Source organism: Leuciscus leuciscus (genome assembly GCF_965113295.1).
Source record: "Leuciscus leuciscus genome assembly, chromosome: 14".
In the NCBI taxonomy this organism is placed as follows: domain Eukaryota; kingdom Metazoa; phylum Chordata; class Actinopteri; order Cypriniformes; family Leuciscidae; genus Leuciscus; species Leuciscus leuciscus.
Window position 1 is genome coordinate 5,591,078 of NC_138738.1, and position 24,272 is coordinate 5,615,349.

Genomic DNA, 24,272 nt, shown 5'->3' on the forward strand with positions numbered 1-24,272 from the left:
CAGACTGATTGTTTTGCTTCATAAGACCTCAAAGTATCGTCAGGAGCCACGGGTATTAATTCTGTTTTGCCTGTATATGTTTTGTGACTCTTGAAGTGACTGTAGCCATTGACTTGCATTATATGAATCACCAATGACCACGCTTTCAGCTAAACATCATCTTTACTGTTCTACTGAAGAAATAAAACACACACACTTGGATGTCCTGAGGGTGAGTAAAGTAACAGAAAATTTTGTTTTTGGGGGAAATATCCCTTTAATTTGTTTTTTTTTGGAAACTGTAAAAATTCTATAAAGTTCACAGGAACTGCATTTATTTGAAAAAGATTTTCGTAACATTATAAATGTTTTTACTGTCAATTTCGATCAATTTAAAACCTTTCTTTCTGAAAATAAATATACATTTCTTACTGTAAAAAAAACAAACAAGCTTTTGAATGGTAGAATCAGAATATATCTGAGTATGTTTAAATAAACTGTCAAATATGTCTTGTTTTAAGCATAAACCTCACTATGTTTTTTCTTTTTTTCATAATTTTAAAATTGTAATTTCTTAATTTTAAAGAATCTTAACACGGCTCATTTTTAATGTGCATTAACACGTCAATCAAGTTTTAAAAAGCAGGGAAACACCATAAAAGACTTTAAGGAACATTGTGGATGAGTTGTATAACTGGTTAAGCATCTGACAGAAAGAGAGAGAGAGAAGGATGGTGTGTAAATATGAGGAAGTGTGCTCAGTTTTGGGCAGGGGCCTGAACTGTAAGTACTGGCCATTGCATTCTCAATCCTCCAGAAAGGTGTCAGCCACTGAATGTATGAGTGTGTTTGGAGGCTGAGGGAGCGCGGGGGAGTAACACACACCGAGAGAGATTAAAACGGTGAGTTTTATAAATGGGGTGCTCACAGAGGGGTGCAGGGGTCATTAATAACCACCGGCTGATGGCAAGGAGAGAGAGATAGAGAGAAAGACAGGCAGAGAGGTGGTAGTAATTGTGATATGAGGGAATGTTGCTGCTGGTGACCATGGAAAAAGTCCCATTATTTGTCTTTTTTTCATTTTGCTGTTTTATTCTTGTTTGCTTTGGCTCTTTGGGATTTGCTTTGTAAATATGTTTCCCTTATGCATGCATGTGTCCCCTTTCTTGATTGTTTTCTCAGCCACAGGAACATTTTATTGCTAACAGGTTGCTCGTTCATAGCTCATGAGTTTTAATGAGTTCAAAATTATGTTTCATTACATTACGCAGTAATGTAGATATTCTTCAAACAATTAGTTTGTTCTAAACTCCTAAACTTAATATTAAACTTCTGCAACTAATTGAGCCTAAATCTTTTGACATAATGTACAGACTACAATTTTAAAATGTATTCTGTATAGATTCATTTTTGTATTGGTAAATGTTATGCTTGATATAAAGTTTGAAAATCTCCCATTGACTTCCATTCATGTGTTCATAATGTACATGACACACTCATGATGTCATTGATATATTTATATAGAATTGCTATTGGTCTTCTTTCTAACACTTATTTGCATACTGAATTGTGATTGGTTTGACATTCTTGCATAAAGATGAGGCTTCCTTTTATATAGATCCAAAACCTGAAAACCTAAACTTTCATTAACAACTTAAACACTGTTCTTTTACCGCCTTGCAAGGAAATCTAAATGTAGTTTAATTATTAGTCTTTTCATAGATAAATTTATCCTAAAGTTAATTTAGACAAATAAATATAGAGACAAATGAGATGATTGTTGAAGTACAGTAAGATATTTTGGTCTTGTTTTGAAAATGAAGCACTTGGATTTATCAAATTTTATAATGGGCTTATTCTTGTCCCACTGCATGTCTTAATTTTCAAGCAAGATCTGGAAACACGAATGAGTCAAAGCTCATAGGGCTTTTCCTGGTTTTCTTGCACTGTGCACATACAGAAGAGAGATCTCTGATGATGCGCATGTGAATACACCATTAACAACTAGCTGTTCAGTTCGATTCCATACACACTGCGTAGAAGTTTTGTAAATGTGTTTGCCACTCTCTGGATTTTTGAGGAGTCAATTTGTTTGTAAAACGCGGTTGTCACTCAAGTGTCACTGTGGCACCAAGTATCACAATGCGTATTTTCTTGATATTTTAATGGTTTTATTTTGGTCCATCTACATCTACACTGATATGATGAAGATACTATGTTAAAATTGCTGAACACCACAATGTAAATTTAAACAAAAAAAGGGGAATTCCAAAACTGACTCAAATTTAACATTTGGCTGAAGACAATTATAACACAACTATAATCACAATTATGGAAATTTGACATTAGCCTATTTCACCTTCAACTTTTAACTCCACTGCAACACCCACTTGCTCTGGCTAGAACAGCAACTGTCAGGGGCGGACTGGGACAAAAATGTAGCCCTGGCACTGTAGCCACACCATCCCACATTACCATCCCACATTACTCCACCCCACCCACCCACAGACATGGGCATTCAAATGTGAGGTAGTTAGGGGGGTTCGGGGGCATGCTTCCCCGAGAAAATTTGGATTTCTCTGACCTACGTATGTGCAATTTAGGACTTTTGAAGGCCAATTTTTTTAATAAGAAATAGCTTTAAAACCTTACCATTAGATGATTTGTCAATAGCCTACCCGCTCTCTCCTCATCTTCATCTTTCCTTTTCTCTCAGTCTCCTTATCCTGCCCTATTTCTTCCCCTCCTAAAGCTGAACTTTGACAGATAGTCTTTTCATTTCCATCTGTGTCAGTGAAGAAAGTAAACATAGGCTCAACTGATATTTATATGTTTTATGAATCATTTTCTTAGACAAGTTAATTTACTTAAGGCTACCAGGAAATCTGTAGCCTAAGTCAGTATTGCCTAAAGGAACCTTCTACAAGCTTTGGAATTTGAAAACTTTTAAATATTAAAAGTAATTTTAAATAATAGAAATGATAGCCTTCAATTACCGCAGTTGGTGGAAGTGGGAGATATGTTATTATGCGTGTGTGTGTGTGTGTGTGTGTGTGTGTGTGTGTGTGTGTGTGTGTGTGTGTGTGTGTGTGTGTGTGTGTGTGTGTGTGTGTGTGTGTGTGTGTGTGTGTGTGTGTGTGTGTGTGGTTCCCTTAGACATCATGCGCTGTGGAAACGCGTCAAAGCATTCTCAGGTATAACTGTGCAGCATTAATGCACGTAGGTGATTTCGAACGAATATTTCATGTCGATATACAATGGTTACATAATGTTAAAACTAATCCTGCTATTGATATCTTTGTAAGACTGCCGACCCTTTAGAACAGTGGCAAGGGAAAACAAATGTCCGGCGAAAATCGAACCTAAAACTAACTTTACCGCGCTCAACCCGTGAGTGCATTTCAGGCATTTGTAATCGCTCGCGTTTGAACCGGTGTAGATGCACTGAAGTCAGAACCGTGACTGAGAACATAACGTCGGGAAGCGTGTTTGTGAAGGCGGGACCAGGGGGTGATATTACGTTTTGATTTCATGAATGATGAGAATCATTGAAATTGATGAGAATGATTTGATTTGATTTTAATCTATTTATTTATCAATTTATCTGAGGTGCCGAAACGCAGTTCCGGACCGTTCCGGCCCACTTTAACCCCTGGCTGCATGGATGGGCAGAGAGTTCTTGCCCATAACAGAAACACATCGCCAATCCAAACTGTATGCTAACTGTCAATCATCTTTGACGATAGTGGCTACTCTATAATATAGTATAATAGATACTCTTTCTTTGGTATCTTGGCAAATCTGAACACAGTCTGAGACGTTATTGAGATTCCAGAAGACAAACATATAGGAGACTTAGGGTTCTTTTTTTCTCGGGAGGAAGTAGAAGACCTCTCAATTTTCTCTCTATTTAATCACCTTTCGTCTACGAGAAACAATTGAGATGTCTTTTGCGATTTATCTTTCCTGTGGGCAGCACTATCCTGTCATTACTCTTGGTTTCTGTCTCAGATACATTTGGACGCACAAAAATGTTAATCTGCCTGCATTATCCTCTTTATTTCCTTTTTTCTCTTTCGTTTCTGTTTTCTTATCTCTACTTCAAGCCTATGTGGTGTCAAACCTCTCCCGTTTTTCATATTTAATGTATGCTAATCTGTGTTAAGTAATATTCTTTCTGACAGTCACTTTTCACTCTCTCATGTCCTCTCTCAATCTCACCCTGATGCAATTTTAACCCAAAACCCTCTGTGCCTTATTAGCCCATTTATATACATTTGCATCACAGTGTCAGAGGCTGAGAGATGTGGGAGAAAGAAGCGTTTTAGTTCATTCTGGGAGAAAGTATAGTTACAGTACATTTGCACAGGTAGGCCTACTTTTTAACCATTTGCTCTGGTTATTAAAACAAATCTATGGATTAAATGGGGATTTTGGAGGGAACTGTTTTATCTGGTTCATCGTTGATATAAAATGAATGCAATTACTATATGTTTATAAAATCTGCAGTATTCTAATGTTGAAAAAAACTCCTCTTCTTGAAGATTCACTATCTCTCGTTGAATCCCGGGCCTGTGCGCTGTAACCTCACGGTGTGACAGAGGCAGTATGCGCTAGGCTAGTTTGTATGCAGGTCTTGGCATCCCCATGGTTCATGAAACCCCTTTCTGCCTCTGACAAGACATGAGCCCTCAGGGCCCTCCACACCACACTCTCCCCACTGACTCACATCAGCAGAATAATAGCAAGCTCTGTCCAGTATGGCCTTATTGATATGCTGCTGGTCAGCGTTGGACCTTTCATGTGAGGATGAATGAAAGAGAATAATATTGTGTTGATATAGCTAATGCATTCATAGACCGAGGGATGGCCTCAGGTAGAGGTGCTAATGACAGGTGACAGCTGTAATCTGGGACTGTACTTCATGGTGTAATCTGGATCGATTCTCTGTAGTCTCCTGTTTGGTATGATGTCCGTGTAGTTGATGAAGGACATGTATGGAATATTAACCTACTGTAAAATAATGCAGTAGACTGCAGAAAAATTCATTTTTCATTTCTTTTTGACATTTAATTGACTTGACACAGAAACTGCATTTAAATAAGATTTCTTTTTGATTGCCAAAGCAGTATAAAATAAATTAAAGTAACAATAGTGCACATTGAGTAAATAAATAATAATTAACTAATGAAATACTGCTTATAAATAATTAATTTTATCAATAATTCTTTTTTATAATAATAAATGTATCAATTTCTGTCCTCTCTTTCAAGTTGGCAATTATTTTATTTTATTTTATTTTATTATTTTGCACTATGTAAGATTACATAGTAATGCATCCAAAGCATGCATTTAAAACAGTATGCTGAAGGTTTTTTTTTGTTTGTTTGTTTTTACATTTTGTACCAAAAATTTAATAATCCAACAAAAAAGGATCTTGAAAATTATTATTATTTAAATTAAGGCAGTCCTGTGACAAGATCATCTAAATTCATCCAAAATGTAAAAATGTACATATAATATACATGTACATACATTTAATATTATAAATATATTTTATTCAGTATTGCAAAGTATCAATAAAGAAAAGAGCTCAATCTAATTATATGTTCATTTTGTATGCATATTAAAATATTGTAAAACCTTAAGCAACATGCTAATATCACAATATTGGATTTAATTGTTAGTCGCATCTCTTGTGTGCTTGTCTTGGACGTCCGCACTGATTTTCAGCCTATGTAGAGCGTTCCACATCAATTATTTATGAGGTGCCATGTTAGGCAGCTCTCTAAGTAGGTAGCTCACTAGGTTTTTGAACAGAGCTTGTGTGTGGTTTCAGGATATCGGATAGAATTACAGCTTGATCATTTAGAGTTTCAACACAATTCTGTCTGCCAACATCGCTGGTCTGTGTGCATTTTTTGAGAGAGGTGTTTATGTTTGTGATGGTGATGGTGATGCACTGAGTTATCTACACAGCAACAGAGAGAAGTATTAGTGAAGGATTTTGGAAGTCTGTGTGTGTGTCCGTAGACTGCCTGCGAGTGGGCTTCACTACAGAGATGGATTAGAGCACAGTAATACTACAGCCCAGATAAGCAGGAGCCGAGGAGTTAGCACTTCAAACACTCGCAGCCACTTTATTTGTCTGTGTGAATATTTATTTATTTAGTTTGATGCACTGCTCTCCAAGTACCCCAGACTTCAAAGTATACGCAGCATACAGTATATGCATTGAAATACATAGCTCTTTCACAGAATACAGTAGTGAGCTGCCTACCTAGATAGCATTTTAAGTCATCGTAGGTGAGCTACCGATACAAAGGCTGCAGAGAGAGTATAATGAATATAAGACAGACCACTTGTAGAAGAATAAATGGGAAGAATCACAACACTCCATATGGGGACTGTATAAATGTAAGTTACTCCTTTCAATTAAAAGAGCCCATGTTTTCTCTAGAACACACTGAAAGTCATTTATGCATAATTTATTATACCATTGTTGTCAGATGTTATTGCTCAACTTATTTTTAATAAAACAAACAGTTTAACAAATTTTGGGATAAACTTTCTTTGTGCTGTATTGATATGCATATTACATAAGTTGAAAATAGCCAAAATGGCTGCAAAGTGAACTGACTTTAGATAAAAAATAAGGAAGCATTATGCATATACTTTACAGAGAATGCAATTGTGGCAATCTAAGGGTACGTTTACACAACTGCGATGGACTAAAACCAGAAAGGTTCGTGTTTTTCGTGTACAGGCGACAGCATCGTCAAAATGGGAAAACGACTAAAAACATTGTTATGCCAGGCCAGTAGTTGGCGATACCACTTTGTAAAGAAACACTACGCACATAGACTGAACACATAATACCAATGGACATGACATCACCGTTTCCACAAATTTGTGTTTTTTGTAGTTTACATGGAGACGGTAACGTTATCGTTTTCAAAAATGTGCACTTTATAACCATTTTCCAAATTTGTGTTTTTTTTTAGCTCCCCCAAACGCCGTTTTCATGTACATAAACGGCCAAAATGCATAATATGTTTTCCGTTTTTAGTTGAAAACGGTGTCGTGTAAACGGACTTTCAATGAAGTTATTTCAAATAGTGTTCAAGTCTAGAAAATCTTTTTATGCATATTAGAGTATTGCATCTTTAGCTTAGCATCATTCTTATCTCAAGGTCATGAAATCAGTTGTAAGTAAAGTTGTATTGTGTCCTTCACATAAGCAGTGCTGTTCGTGTAGTTATTATACCTTTGTAGAGCATTCCAAATCGGTCACTAGTCCCAAAACATGCTCTATGCAAATATGCAATTGCATCAACACAATTATTGATCTAATTTTATTGAAAATGAATGTAAATTGTCTTCTGCTGTCAGTTTTGTATTTCAGATCTGTGTTTGCATATGTTTCAGGCCTTATGAGTCTCTGTTTCGGCCTCTGAAGGCAGTAGACAGTAAGGCAGCTCACTAGGTTTTTGAACAGAAATTCTGTGTGTGTGTGTGCAAGTGTGATTTACGTCCCACTGAATCCAGAGATGTTTTTAGAGCTGAATTTTGAATTTTATGCACAGGTGTCCTCAGCATGCTGCCTTTGAACAGCGCCGGGTTTGTGAATTCAGTCTAGCGAAAGACGCCTCCTCCCTTATTTTCACTCTCTCCCTCTCTTGTCATCCGTTCACCGTGCATTGCTTTTATTTGTCCAGACCTGAATGTACATCTTCAGAAAGAGGGTTTGAAGAGCCTTCACTCACCTCACGCTGTTCTTACTGCGCTTGTATGTTTACAGCATTCCTCCTCTGTATTTCTCTTGTTCCCTGCTCTTCCACAATTCTCAATATGGTGTTTTGATTAAAGCATTCTGCTAGGGCATTCAACAGAAACCTTTCTAACACCAATGCACAACAAAAAAAAAAATAGAAGGGAATTAGTTTTTAGATGGAAGGAGGAAAAAAGGGAAAATGTAGTTCCTCGCCCTGACAAAGAGAATCAAACCTCCAAAGAGATACTGCATCAAGGGATAAGGGTCAGGTCAAAGGCACAGACAGCATCTCTCGTCTGGTTCCCCTGAGCCATTCTTTTGAGGTTTGATCCAAACAATAAAGTGAATGAGACGAAACAACTGTCTAAGTCACTCAGAAGTGTTTCCCATGAGACTGCAGGTATAGGGTATGGAGGATCTTTGTGGGTGCTGCTGAGGTCTGATGTATAGATGTGCAGAGAGCTTGCTAGTCCTATTATTACGTTTTTTTTGGGCATGAACATTCATGTCTTGCCCAACATATTAGACATGTCTTTTTCAATGATAAAAGCAACAAAATGTGGAAGAGCCTGACATGATGCTAAATATAGGTTTAAGGTTTGTGTGTGTTTGTGTTATAGAGATGGGTTATATAACTGACTGAAAAAAAAAAAATCTTTTTGACAATATTTTATCTATGGGGTCATTAAGATTTTGTTTTAATAAATTAACAATTTTATTCAGCTAGGATGCATTCATTTGATCAAAAGTGACAGGAAAAACAAAAGATTTTTATTTCAAATAATTGCTGTTCTTTTGAACTGTGAACTTTGAAATTTCTGTTTTCAACATTGATAATAATCAGAAATGTTTCTTGAGCTGCAAATCAGCATATTAGAATGATTTCTGAAGGATCATGTGACACTGATCCTTCAGAATCAGAATCCTTTATCAGGATGCGTAGGATCCTGGATCCATGAAGTAACTGGCCTTTAAAAATAAAAATCTGCCTGCCTCTATGGGAATTTAACATAGGAGTGTCCAGACTTATGCACCCTGTATTTTAAGTAAGAACATTTATTTATTTACGATACATTATTCATTCACAAAGAAAATTGGTGTCATTAAAGGTTGGATTTTTCCCAAAAAATTTAATTAAGGCATTAAGTTCAATTTCCAAAAGATGATTTTTTATTCCTCTTTTAAGTCAACTTTAGCAGTATATATATATATATATATATAAATTAAATACTATTCACAATATTTCTGTTTGTGCTGTATTTCTGATAAAAAAAAAAAGTAATATATATAATATGTATAATTTCATTGTCACATTGCCAACAAAACACCTGCGCATACATGAGTATGCATCATTTTGTGCGCCAGTTGAAATCTGGATATTAAGAAACACTCCAGTTTTAGGTTAAATCTAACTTTCTCATACTGTGGCCATATTCTCTATCTATTTCTTGGCTCTTGGTCTCTGTTGAATTGGTTGTTCTGACAGGTGAAAAACCATATTGCAATTATTGTTGTTTCACAGCTACAAATTCCCATTTGACGGTGGAGCTCATCTCTCTCTCCCCCAGCTCCGTTATCAGACAGACCCGGTGGGCTTTGATCAGATAGCGGGGTGGGATTTCTGGAGATTTCTCGCAAATCCAGCTGGTTTTAAAACCTCCCTGCGGACACCAGGTGATAAAGGATAAAATTACAGGGGTGTTCGGCCACATGGACACAAACACACCTGCACGGGGGCTTCGAGCCGACTCCAATAACCACATTGCTGCTTATATTCCTGAACGTATGGCAAAGTATGAGTGGAAATGGGAATGAACTTTACGTATCAAGGGAATTTGATAAGAAAAGAGAGTGTTTAGGATTGTGCTTCTACACTTGAAATAGTAAATAGTGTGTGCAGGAAACCTCTCATGTCTGTAGGAAATGGGTTTTCCTGGAGTGAAAGGGACCCCTGGTGAATGGGTAATGCTCCTTTTGTTATCTGTATCCATACTGTGTGGCAGTGTGTGTCTAGTCTGTCTGAGCTTAGCATATTTCCTTAGTTATTCTAATCTTGCGTGAATCCTACTATTTAAGAGAATTTACTGACATCAGAACTGGAGAATTTAAAAAGTAGCTGAGATTAACTAAACTGAAGCCTTTGTGTCATTCGTATATTTGCTTTTTTCTGCCAAAGTATTTATATACAAGGACTCCCTCTCTATCTTCTTGCACTTTCATTTATTAGTTGCTGTTTGTCATGATACTAAAATATCTTATTTCTTTGTCAAAACTGTTGCTTCCTATAAGCAATAAGTGACCTGAATGCCACTACAAAGTATGTAATAGACATCAAATGATTTAACATCCCCATATTGAACATCTGTTGATCTCTCTAGCCACAAACCACTGTGCTAATCAACAACCACATTATATATATAGTACACATCATCAGGGCTGGAAGCTCAAAATAGTGTGTCAATCATCCAGAGCACAATAACACTCAACACCCGATCATCAACAAGCAATCATCAAGATTCAGCCAGTCATCAATAGCACCCAAACCTCATTTCAATCCAGCTGCAATCATAAATGTGCAATCCAAAAACACTCCACTAATCGCCGAGTTTATCAACTGCAGGACCATAAATGCCCACGCCAGGACAATGTGCTGACATAAAGACTGCTGAAAGTGCATTAAACGATGGAAGTGTATTAATGATTTGAACAAAGGCACTATTTCAAAATTGCAATTTAGATGTGACAGCTACCTTGATGAACAACAAGCTGGAGTACATTATATGATAAATAATGCATTGTCCATGAGCAATATCTCATTTCACACTAAAGTGTTGAAGATATGTTTTGCAGTCATCATTACTGGGGCTTACTAAAGCAAATTATAGCTTATGGTTAGGTTAGGGATTTGAACCATATGCTTAAAACACCTGTGCTTCAGTATTACATGTATATTAGTCTTCTAAGACAATAAAATGGGCTAAATAATAAATTAATAGATTTACATTAAATTAGTCTAAAAACCAGAATATCATAGAGACTTTGGGATGACAGTTTCTGCAGAAAAATGTAAAATACAAAGTTTTTCTTGTCTTTTTTTTTTTTTTGTGGTAATCTGTTTACTTTTTATTATTCCACCTTCCTTCCTGTTATCGTTTTTTATTTTCTCCCACCTTCATTTTCATTTTAAGCACTAAACGCTCTTAAGCTTCGGAGGTTGACGGGTCACGTCTAAACTCTCTTAGCGTATCCTTTCCGGGCAGCGGAGGGAGTCAGTGGTTATCAGCTGTGGGTAAATGGGCTTTGGTAATCTGGCTCAGTTGATTACATGGCACAGTAGAGACAGCAGCCTCTCATTAGAGTGGGCCTGGGTGGCTCTTCCATGCTCGGATGAACCCTTCATGCACTGCTACTCACCTCTAACCCTGGATTAGTGTCTGTCTGCCCCCTCTCCTGCTGAGAGAGAGTGCCAAGAAGACGATTAGAAGATGGAAGCCAGGAACTCAGAAATAAATAATCAAATCAAATAAATGAATTTTTCATTTTCTTTTCTTTTCTTTCTTTTTTTTTTTTTTTTTACATCAGGGACATATAATATGAATTTGGAAACAATATTGTTTGAAATAATTGAATTGTTACATTTTATGAAGAAAATGTTAGTTTGGGTGGCTGGCTGGTTGCCAGGTCATTACTAAGGTTTTCTGAGAGGTTGCCAGGGCATCACTATGTGGTTGCTAGGGTTCTTTTATTTACTTGAAATATACAAGCCTGGAAAAGGAAGGAAAAGGGAGAACGGAAGAAAAAGGAAGGAATATAAAAGTACTGAATTAAAGAAGAAAAGAGAGAAATGAAGAAAAGGGAGAAATGAAGAAAAAGGGAGAAGAGGAGAAAGGAAGAAGAAAAATGTAGAAAAGAAGAAAGGAAGGAAAAATGCAAGAAAGGGGAAAATGATTGAAGAAAAAATGGAGAACGTTAAGAAGAAAGAAAAGGGGAGAAAGGAAAGATGGAAGGTTAAAAATGGAGAATATAACGAAGAAAAAAGTGAGAATGGAAGAAGGAAATGGAGTAAGGAAGGAAAGAAGGAAGAAACCAAGAACATAAGGAAAAAAAGAGGTAAGGAAGAAGGGAAAGAAAAAAGAGAAATGAGGAAGGAAGAAAAAGGGAGACGTGAAGAAAAAAGAAGAAAAGAAGAAAGTAAGGATGAATGAAATAAACTTGGAGAAAAGAAAGGAATGAGTGAAAAAAGGAAGAAATTAAGAAAAGAGAGAAAGGAAAGAAGGAAAATTAATGGGAGTAAGGAAAGGATTAAATGATGGAAAAGGAGAAAAGAAAGGGAGAAATGTAGGAAGGAAGAAGGGATAAGGAAAGTAGGCTATCCTAAAAAGGAGGACAACAAATAGTGGAAGGAAGGTACGGAGTAAGAAAGGAAAGAAATCAGGAATGAAACTAGAAGGAGGAAGGAAAGGAAGGAAGAAAAGATGAAGAAATCAAGAGCAAAAGGAAGTAATGAAGAAGTCAAAGCAGAAAGGAAGGAAGGAATGAAGGAAGGAGGCAAGAAACAAAGAAGTATTGTTTACCTTTCACAGGTTTGAGGGTAAATCTGGGTGCTCAACGGCAGAGAGAGAAAGAAGGAAGAGACGGGCAGAGACAGGAAGTTAATGCAGTGCAAGCCATAAGCTGTCTCCAGTGGATTTAATGTGAGTGGGTTAGAAGCGATGGGGAAAGAGAGGAAGAGAGAGAGCTTAGCTAAGTGTTTAGGGAAAAGCTATAGCCCACCTTCTCAACTGGGATTCCAGGAAACGTTTCATTCCATTTATTCTAACAATTCTGCCGGCCAAGCAAGTCTGTGTGATATCCCTTAATGAGCTCCAGAGCTTCGGCCGCACGCTTCACTGTAATTCCAGCCTTCATTTTCCTCTCACCATTTTGCACTACAAAAGCAAATGAAATGATGGCTGAATACAGTGTAACAGTGAAGTGAGATTACTTGCTACAGCCCTTAATTGCTCTTTCAACAACTTTTTTAATTTGCTGAAAAAAATTTCCCCGTGATGGCTCATGAACATTAGTGCAGTCACTTTATTTCTTTAAATATGGATTTGTTCATGTATTAAACCTGCTTGGTATAGTTTGCATTAGATTGTAAACGTTTTGTGTGCTACTGATGAAGAAGAATCAAAAATATGGATAAAATATGGATTATAGATCGAATGCACATCTTTTGCTCTTCATTTTGTTGCACTAGTGCTAAAAAGCTTTTCGATTTAAAGCGCCAAAAAAAAAAAAAAGAGAGAATCAATCAACAAATTTAAATGATTATGTCATCTTAATTTGTAAGTAGGAACTTCCCAGAAGGACACGAAGGTAGCATAATTATAAAATCGCAAAAAGACTTGCCATTCTATGATGCTGATGCATGAAAGTTGGTTGTGTGGTGATAATTAAAGATCACCTGATGTAAACTTTCTGTCATCTTCTTCTTCAGCGCCCCCCACACCTATTGCTCCCCCTGAGCTTCTTGCAGTTGGCGCCACCTACTTGTGGATCAAACCAAACGCCAACTCCATCATCGGCGATGGCCCCATCATCCTGAAAGAGGTGGAGTACCGCACCACCACTGGGAACTGGGCCGAGACGCACGTCGTGGATGCGCCGACTTACAAGCTCTGGCATTTGGACCCAGATGTGGAGTATGAGATTAAAGTTCTTCTGACCCGACCTGGGGAGGGTGGCACTGGGCCGCCGGGACCGCCCCTCATCACTCGGACCAAATGTGCTGGTAAGTGTCTCTATACTGCACACAATACGATGAGATGAGCAATGTAATAGATCAATGTTTGGAGAGTTTAGCAGTAACATACTTGTTTCTGGTTGTTGCTCTTCAGTGTTTCTCTCATTCTGCAAAGGAAACTCAATCACTACAATAAAGTGCCCATTCTGTTTGTTTCATTGGATTTCACACTTAAAGCATCCGAGTTTGCTCTAATGCAGGAGCTGTGTGTTATTAGTAGTTAAACCACTCTTTTATATATACTGTATTTAATTTAATAATTATTTGAAATTAACTGAATTCCCAGAGGCTTGTGTAATATTTGCATGTGATGTTTTTGAGTTTTGTTGAATTTTAACAAGCCTTTATTTAGAAATTAATTTACATAACATGAAAAAACATAACTCAAAAAAAATAAAAAAATATGCACAGCTATTATGTTGAAGCTAGTGTTGATTTTAATATTTTAGTATGATTTTAATATGCTTGTATATACCAATATTCGTATAATACACTGCCATTCAAAGGTTTAGGTCGGTAAGATCTTTTATTTTTTGAAGAAATGATGCATTTCAATGCATTAAATTGAGCAAAAGTGACTAATACATTATGTCATAATGTCACAAAAGATTTATATTTTAAATAAATGCTGTCCTTTTGAATTTTCTTTTCATCAAAGAATCCTGGAAAGTAGGCAGAGCACAACCGTTTTTTTTTAACATTGATAATACTAAGAAAATCAGCAAATCAGCATATAGAATGATTTCTGAAGGATCATGTGACACTGAAGACTGGAGTAATGGCAGAGTGAGTGAATAGACAGCGCTTAAGCCCTTTGTCAGTCAGAACTAGATACCCACAAAGAAAAGATAGAAAGGGACAAAATGAGAACCTGTTATTGTCTAGTTTCCTGATGAGCTATAGGGAGAGACTGGGATGATTTGATATGATTTATGAGGGGGTGAAGGTGTTAGTTGTAATGATAATTGACATTGTTACATTTCCACTGCAGAATGATGGCAGGGAGCAGGAGAGAAGACAAAGGCTGTAGGTGGGAACAATTTTCGGGTGTAATTATAAACGCAGTTGGGTGGCATGTGGAGCGGCGCTCAAATAGACAGATACACTCTTGATCTGATAAAGTGACAGGTAATGAGATGATGGGAGCAGATGAGAGAGCCCTTGGAAGTAGGGAAGTCTGTGATCCAGGTGAAGGAAGTCACTGTGTGTGTGAGTGTGAGATCCAGGTGAGGGTTATGTGATGAAGGAGCTGGATTGTTATTGATGAAACAGTGGGGGGAGATCCAGAGAGGCTCCTCTCTCTCCTCTCACACTCCCTCATTCTCTTTTCCCTCTACCTTACTTCCTCAGATGCTTTCATTCTTTGACATGATCATGCATACATGTATGTGCATGTGCAAGTGCTCACACATTGTCTCTCATAAATTCAGCCTGAAACATCCTGATGGACATCTGAAGGGGGAGACAGAGTTGTGCACCATTCAGAACTGAATTGAGAATGCGTTTTAGATTCCTAGTCAAAGAAAAGCAAACTTTTTTTTGCAAACTAGACAAAGTTTAGACAGATGGATGAATTTATGGATGCCTAGAGAAATGAGCTTTTAATGGACTCGAGTGGAACAACAGTTCATTTCCCAGCACTAGTACTTTAGTGCATTCCTCTTCCTGTTATTCCAAGACAAATTTAAATTGAACATGAATTGAAAGGGAGCCAGTTCTTCAATTCTGAATTTTTGCACAACTCCGTTCCTTACAAATTTGGCCTCTGTATTTTTACTAACATACTAGGCTTCGAAAGTTTACCTTGAAAATGTCAAAATTTTATTTGGATAACCCAAACGTCAAAAAAGTAGTTAAAAAATCCCTGTTCTGGTGTGATGTGCACTGCACTTCTGGTTGTATTGAAGCAAAAAAATATGCACGTGTCGTAAAGGTGAAGGCGTGTTGATGACAGAATATTCACCATCCATTTTCTGTTCTTTTTTTATTGTTTTAGAGTATTTTGCCATGGATATGTGTGCGAGTTGAGGATGTGTGTGTGCTTGTTTCAGATTTTTACTTGTCCAGGTGAGACTGTTCTGCATAATCAGTGCGTTCATGCCAGCTCGCCGCAGGTAGCCGTCTATTAAATATATACACACACTCGCACACATATTTGATCCAATGAAGTTGCTTCCAGCCGACAGCACTGATCTTCCTTGTCCTTCCAATTCAATTTTTCTCCTCCGCTCTGCAGCACAGGAGCTCTATTGGTATGCTAATACAGTCACACAGAAGTGTGTCCTCTTTAAAATACACCAGCAAACTGGAGGGTGTCATTGTATGTGTACAGAAACACACACACACACACACACACACACACACACACACACATACATCTTGCGTTTCTGTTTCAATATTTACTCAGAAATACAAGGATAGTATTGCATGTAAACAATACAGCTGCTATACTTAGTGCAGGGATTTGTACAACCCTCTAACCTTGTAATAATCAGAACTTAACATAACAATAACAATGACCTGGCAACCATTCACAACACCTTAGCAACCGCATAGCAAAGTATTACATTTTCTCTCTAATTTTCCTGTCTGTATGTTTTAGAGCTGCCCCCTAATAGTCGACTACTTCATCTTTGCAGCTGACACTGACTCAGAACACACTAGTTTATTAATAAATAATTAAAATGTCTCCTTGCAATTTTTTTCCGACACATTAATAATCATTACTTTGGCCGGTGCTTTGCGGCTAGCTTTATGTGTGCGCTTGAACGCTATATTATGCCTATATATATTAAAGGCTCATGATGGTTCACTTCAGTATATATGTTAAGTAATTAAATTAATATGAATGTGCAATTAGTCAACTAATGGCTGAAATGAACGACATCTAGTCGACTAGAAACATCTTTAGTCTGGGGCAGCCCTAGTATGTTTACACCTGTTATTTTACAAGCCATGTCCACAATTTATATTGTACAAGACCTACAAATATAAACCCCAGGACACATAATGTTTGTATTTTACCTTCGTACACTTTCTGTAATGGAACAAAACCACTACTGTCCCCGATGACACGCTGCCCTTGAGATTCAAGCTACAGCCTATCTAATGAGCTGGAAGCCAGGCATCTAACTCACACGATTCTGACTCTTGCCCGCAGCACAATGAGCTCTTCAACTTTTGGTGTATAAGGGTCCAATTGGCATTCAGGTACCAAAAAAAAAAAAAAAAAAAAACGTCTATGGCTTTATCAAAAATCCACACTGTCTAAAATTGCTGATATAGCAGGAGAGTTTGAGGGATAATAAGAGAGAGAGAGAGAGGTCAAAGAACGCAATGATAAGGCTGATTGCAGCACCTATCAAAGCCTCATGAGGCACGTTTGTGTGTGGAGATCAATGTGAAATCCACTGTCAGCTTTCATCGCATCAGGCAGGGAGGCATTTTAGGAGTGAGAGGACAGGACAGACAGAGGGATTGGAAAGAGGTGAAGCGTGTCGGAAAGAACATGTGTTTATGAAGTGACGGCACTGTCTACCTGTCACACACGCATGCGCGCACACACAGCGGTGCACATCTGTCACACAGCACTGATTAGAGCAGACAGGTGTGGAGGTGTTGGCCAGGTGAGGCCTGCTTGAGGAACTGAGTGTGTGTGTGTGTGTGTTTGTGTGTGTGCTGCAGGACAATTAGGATGGACACACACTCTTCAGGGCTCTTGTTCTGCTATTGGACATGCTTCAGTTATTATTACCCATGAGTCAATGCAGGGTTTCAAACTTTGACACAAGCTATAGAATTTGGTTGCACTCGTTTTTAAGGTGTCTGTGTTACAGTGTAATTATACATGCAAATACTGAGTAATAATAATTAACTACATGTACTGAGGATTGGGGTGTGGTTAAGTTTAGTTGCATGTAAGTATACAAAATTTACAGTAATTACTATAGTAACTACATGTAACACGTGTAACTGCTAAAAATGGTAAAAAGTATCGTTGTCATCACAGGAATAAATTACTTTCAAAATATATTTTAAAAATGCTTATTTTAATTTGTAATGATTTTTCACAATATTACTGAAAAGATAGGTTATCCGTTCCAGTATACCTCAGATTTATGCCTAGTTATCTTATCCTATTAAGTAGGCCATGATCAAAGAAAGGCACCCAATATCCATCTGATATTGACTCAGTAATATTAATATTGTTCGAGTCAGTGAAGGAAGTTTTGGATAAGATGAAAATACTGTTGACAGTTGAGATCTATTACAATAACTTTCCTGCAGTTCAGCCTCTCATCTACAGCACTGGTGTAATCCTTCGGGAGATATATCCTCAGTTTCACAGACTTACTAGCAGGATTCATACGGAAAGATAAATAAATTGCTCTTTCTTTCCTTTTTCTTTTCTTTCCTTCTGACCTTTAATGCTGTCTTTTTTGTTTTATTAATTTATTTCATTTAATTCATTTCATATAATCATTTAATTTAGTCAATAATTTAGTCTTCCTTCCTTCCTTCCTTCCTTCCTTCCTTCCTTCCTTCCTTCCTTCCTTCCTTCCTTCCTTCCTTTCCTCCTTCCTTCCTTCCTTCCTTCCTTCCTTCCTTCCTTCCTTCCTTCCTTCCTTCCTTCCTTCCTTCCTTCTTTCCTTCCTTTCCTCCTTCCTTCCTTCCTTCCTTCCTTCCTTCCTTCCTTCCTTCCTTCCTTCCTTCCTTCCTTCCTTCCTTCCCTCCTTCCTTCCTTCCCTCCTTCCTTCCTTCCTTCCCTTCCTTCCTTCCTTCCTTCCTTCCTTCCTTCCTTCCTTCCTTCCTTCCTTCCTTCCTTCCTTCCTTCCTACCCCTGCTTTCTTTATACCGCTCTACATCTTCCCCTCTACCTTTTTGTTTTTGACCTGCTCTATCACTCTCTGTGGCACAGACATATTCAGGTCTAAAGATTTCTCATCAATTCATTCTTTCTCTTCTCTTCCATCCAGAACAAATGATGGATAGACTGTAGTCCTCTGCTTGACTCTCCAGCAAAGTGGATTTATTTGAATATATTTCCATATCACTCACGATAAATCCTCATCCTCTGCAGGGGCAGGAAGATGGAGGTGATAATGTGTGTATTCTTAATTGCTGAATATCCATTGAAGTGACTGTGCTGCTCTTAATATTTAATATAGCAATTTTTCAACAACAAAGCTCTCAGTGGCAATATCTCATCTTTTTATCCCCTCGCTATAAATTCTACACTGAGATCTTAAAGCAAATTTATTCTACCTGTAGACGGTCCTTCATCATCATTTCCTGCTTTTCGTGGAAAAGCAGGACACACACACCCCTAAGGTCAATTACCATGCCCCCTCTAGCCTGAAACCTTGAGATAAGGCCTGTCATAAAGAACCTCTTTGATTTGCTGTGGCCTTTGGGACTATTTTTTGTTAAATTTATGACATTTTAAAACACCTCCACTTTATGAGTTAATTACCAACATATTTCTGAGTTAGAGGGCCTAATGTGTCTTCTGGCTTATGTCCTAACATTATGAACGGATATGCTCTGAGAGACCTGCACTCTGCATTCCATCAGTTAATGATATTATATATATGCAGAGATTCAGGCAGCTTAACGTGTCCTTTACTGTCTTTAGCACTGTTCGTATGGAATCAGCAGGCATCTATTGCTGATATTCAATGTCACTTTATCAACCCAGGAAACAAATGCCTGTGGTGACATTCCTGCAAATTATATAACGTTTCGTGCACATTTCGCGAAACTTTCAAAGTGAAATATCTAGTGAGTGGCGATAAAAGTGCATCCAGTTTCACCCGAAACATATAAGCGTGAATTGATAGGGTTTATCAACCAAGCAAGCGTGCTGCGTTAGACAAGACACACATATGGAGCTGGTTATGTGATGCAAACATCAAAATGTATTATTATACAAAACATCGACTGTGGTGAAAGAGTTTTGAGGTAATAGTATTGTGTAAGGAATTGCAGCAAAAGGATAATCTTTATATATCGATAATCTGCCCTGTGATTATAATTTGTATGAAAAGGAATAAATGTTGTTGGTGTTTTATGGCCACTAGAGCCGCTTTTCCAGCGTCGGGCTGAACCATTCTTATCACTTACCCATTCCATTCCGTGCTGAGAATCCGGTCCGGTGCCGAACCAAACCAAGCGCAAGTGAAAATATAACTGGAACTGTTCCTTACCATTCTTACTGTTCCGGCCCGACAGAGGAAAAACAGCTTAGTATTCATTTCTGCTGGAAATTGCAATAAATTGTATGATTTTTTTTTAAAATTTTCCAACGAGTCTGTTAAATTTTTTTCATGTGTTTAATTTAAAATAAATCAAATTTAATTGGCCAACTTTGTGCCAAATATCCAGTTTCTTTTTACCGTGCTAAGTGTCAAATAATAGCCCTGTGGCACTTATCAGTAGTCAAAGATTACTCTCAAAACTCATTTTTGGCCATTTTCTCTTTTTTAAACTCAGAGTTGGCAATTCAGATGGGAATTAAATTAAACAGTAGGTCAATCAGCCTAGACTTTTTCCTCTGGATAATGGGTGTGAAAAAGGAGACTTTTCATTTCAGACAGCAATAAAATCACCTATTAGCTCCTGTAGATGACCTCATGTCCTCATAAAACAATTACAGTCTCAACTTTTGTCATGAATCATTGGACGTCAGCATGGCAGCAGATGACACACATGCCTGTGCTCTATTGTCTTACCTGAATGAAAATAGTTGTTTGCTCAGTAATGGAGAACACAGCCTTATCATTATCAGTGAGAGGTTTTTGTAATGGATTTTTGACTTTTGAATAAAATGCAGTTGCATAAAACATGTGAGTGGAACCTTACAGTGACAGAATGGTAATGAAAGTTGACTCTTTAAAGGGGCAGTGATGCAGTTTTTTAAAACCACAGAATGTAAAAAACACTGTTATCATCGTGCATAGACATCTTCATGTAAGACATTTCTAGGTTAACTGCCTGAAGAGTGTCTGACTAAAACATTGTTTGTTTGTGGTTTAGCCAATGGCATGAGTTTTGGGCGGAGCTCCCTGTTTGTAGTCATAATGATCTAATAATGATCACCTAGCAACCTCCTTACCTTTTTGAAGCATGGACATCTTTATTTCTTGATTACTGTAGTTTCTTTGTAATGGTGTATATTAGAGTTTTTTTTTTTTTTTTTTTTTTTGAAAAAAATGTTTTATAAATCCAGCTTTTATTTTTAATAAGAAAGGCTAATGAGGCAGGAGAGAAACGGAGAGGACATTTCTGTATCGGAACAGAGCAGGCACATAGATACGCTGTATTGTCTTTCCCAGCACGCCAGGCGGTCACGGTGCAGAGATGGTGAATAATGCACAGGGGGCAGAGAGAGAGAGAGGATGGAGATAGACAAGTATAGAGAGAAAGAGAGATAGAAACTTTGTTTTTTGTGATTCTAAAGTTGGTTTTGTGATGCCTCTGCAGTGGAGCCTGTGGCAGTGATTATTTAAGTCCCTGGAAACTCAAGAATATTATTCTTAACTTTCATATAGCCTTAAAGGGATAGCTCAAAAAAAAATAAAAAAAATAATTCCGGTCATTTCCGGGGGGTTAATTTAAGTGTAAATAAAATAATGTCTAATAACTTGTTTTATACAGAACTTTATTTGTTTATTTTGTTTTTATTTGACTTATTTTCTTTCATGTCATGGGTCAGGACAAGAATATTTTGCAGTCGATTTCCATACAGTCAAAGGAAATGGCGACATGATCAAGCTATAAAACACTATAAATGCACTGTAGTATTTACACCAATTGAATTATTATAGGATTTACTTTGAAATATTTTTCACTCAGAGATTGCTAGTAAATTTGACAAGTACAAAGAAACAGCAACACATTGAATTAAACATGTCAATTCGAAATAGAAAGATTTTCTTGTAAAACATTCTCCAGTATATTAAATATATATATATATATATATATATATATAAATAAAAAAAATTAAAAAAGATATATATATATATATATATATATATCAGTTCTAGAGAATCTAAATTTAAAATTTGGTCTGTTCCTCACAAAACTATCATATAGCTTCAGAAGACTTGGAAAATCATATGGGTTTGGAGCAACATTAGGCTGAGTAAATGATGATAGAATGTCATTTTCAGGTGAACTGTGCCTTTAAAAATATGTCCATATAATAGTACAGACATGTTAGTATGCATAAGGCCTTTCTACACCTGTTTCTGTAATGCAGTGAGCTTGTGTGCTTTAGGTGCTCACAGTATTCCAACAGGAGTTCTAAATCTTTCTTGTGCCACGTTTGAGGCCCCATCACACCCCATTTGCCAAACACAGCATCCGTCCGCCTCCCTGAGCCACATCAGAATACATTGTATGTCTGCTCGAGTTTTTGATGGTTGATCACACCCTCAGATTGCCCTCTGGGAGATGTTCCCTGAATTACAATACAGTTGCCGTTCTGTATTTTACATCAGCTGCTGTAGTTCCCCTCTCACTCTGTCATCACGATCTCTCATCAAATGTGGCTTTCCGACTGAATGTGAGTGAAGGGATTGAGCTCCTAAAATGCTTGTACTTAAAGGAAGGCTCCGGGTTTAAAATAACCTAAGCTCTGTTGACAGCATCTGTAACATGCCATAGACGATTAGCACAAAGAATAATTATGATGTGTCCCTCAGTTTGTAAAAACAAGCAAACATCGAATGTGCCGTACAGTAATACTATGAAAGCCTATGATGCTTTTAAGAGGGTTTAAAAGAAATGTATTTTTGTTAAAGCACTTTATTAATTCTTCTTGACAAACGTGTTGTTTGAGTTTTAAAGTTATCTAAATCATCTTTTAGCGGGTGGGACTACTTTTCTAGGTGGATGAATTCCTGAGATTTTTCTCCATGTAAACTGAGTTATGTTTGCACATAATATTTGAAAGTTACAAGGTTTATTGGCTTTAGATGGTCATTACAGGAGTTGAAATATTGGACATAACTTTCAAAAGACTGGGTTAGTAAGTGATTTTATCACACTAGCGTCATGTAATACTTCTAAAACTTATATTTTATGTTTAAGTCTTTGAAAATACTGTTCAAAAGTTTGGGGTCTGTAATGCTTAAGTAAGCAGCACAATTGTTTTCAACATTGATAATAATCAGAAAATATTCTTGAGCAGCAAATCAGCATATTAGAAAGATTTCTGAAGGATCATGTGACACTGAAGACTGGAGTAATGATGCTGAAAAATCACAGGAATAAATTACATTTTCAAATATTTTCAAATAGAAAGCAGTTATTTTAAACTGTAATACATTTCACAATATTATTGTTTTGCAACCTTGAGCATAAGAGACTAACATTTAAAAAAATCTATATTACAAAATAATTTCCAAATAACTTTGGGACTGGAGTACATTTTAATGTTTAGCATTTGTCTGTTATTAAAGATGCTCTAAGCGATGTTGGGTGACATCACTTCTTGTTGACGTTCGAAGTATCGTCAAACAAAACGGAGGCTAGCTCGACCCTCCCTCCTCCTCCTCCTCATCCCGTCGAGTTCTCGTCACCTTTGGAAGGCTTTTCCGATGTAAATTCGGGACTTCACGTGTTCCTTCTTCTTTTCCCTCCTATTTGCTTTTTGTTCATCGGAATGTCGTCTCTTTGGTCGTGTGTCGGCCATGTCAAAAAGGCAAGAGAATATAATTCTAACGTTAGTCGTTGTCGTTGTCTAGGACATCTCTCCTCTAGCTAACTTCCCTCTTCCTGCTTCTCTCTCCTTCCTTCACACCCCCCTTCATGTGTACGCGCAATAACCCCCCAACCCCCACCCCCAAATCATTCTTGTCGGTTATTGGCTGGAACACTGTTTGTTATGCTTCTTGGTCCAGGCTGGCCCAGTTTGTTTTTGTTGCCGTTTGTGGAGCCTGGGCTGTCAACAGAGACCGCATTTTTTTACAGTGTGTTCAGGGGACAGGCAGCTAGCGGATAGTGAGAAGATGTTTGCTGTATGTGAGAAAAAATGAACAAACCTCAAAGTGTCCCCTTTCAAAAGAGACCAAAACCATGCATATACTCCAAATGGTTCAAGAACAGCATCCAATTTATTTTGGGTATGCCTTTTTATGCGTTTTAGGGCACATTTTGCAGGAATTCTAAGGGGTTAAAGACTGATGGATGAGTTAAATTACTTTTTGTAGTAATCAAGGACTTATATTAAACCTGGGAAATTTCATTATAGAAAAACCTCTTTATTTTAAATACCAGTAACTTGTGCCCCAAGTAGCATGCATATATATACAAATTGTTGCTTTATTCTTAAGTTTTAGGAGTTTCTGGTAAAAGCTGGTGCTCAATAATGTCAGGTGACTTTGTTCAAAGATTCATTTTGAAGAAACTGTAATGAATGTTATTGTGAATTTGTTTTGACTTCAACAAAAGACTTGAATGGGTGAGAAACAGAGGGAGAAATACTGAGAGGAGGAGAAGAGAAACATTCAGCATAAATATTAATTTCTCTTTTGTTCAACAAAAATGACCCAATCGGATCCTCAGTGGAATCCAATTCCTCTCAAATACTTTTGTTATTCATTTCATGCCTATATTAACATGGAATACTTCAATACAGAATCACAGCAATCCCTCTGGATCGTGGGAAATGTGGCTTTACCACATTTGTTGATTTAAAAAAAAAAAAGGATTTATCTGTGGACATAA

General features: G+C 37.3%; 1 protein-coding gene across 11 annotated transcripts in view; it reads left to right on the forward strand.

Annotated features, from left to right (window-relative positions):
- Positions 1–24,272, forward strand: part of ptprt (protein tyrosine phosphatase receptor type T) — a 246,281-nt gene that overhangs the window by 98,167 nt on the left and 123,842 nt on the right. For all 11 annotated transcript variants that reach the window (XM_082136321.1, XM_082136320.1, XM_082136323.1 and 8 more), the window contains exon 7: positions 13,236–13,529. In XM_082136321.1, coding sequence (XP_081992447.1) covers positions 13,236–13,529 — 294 coding nt within the window. The remainder of the gene's footprint in view (positions 1–13,235; positions 13,530–24,272) is intronic.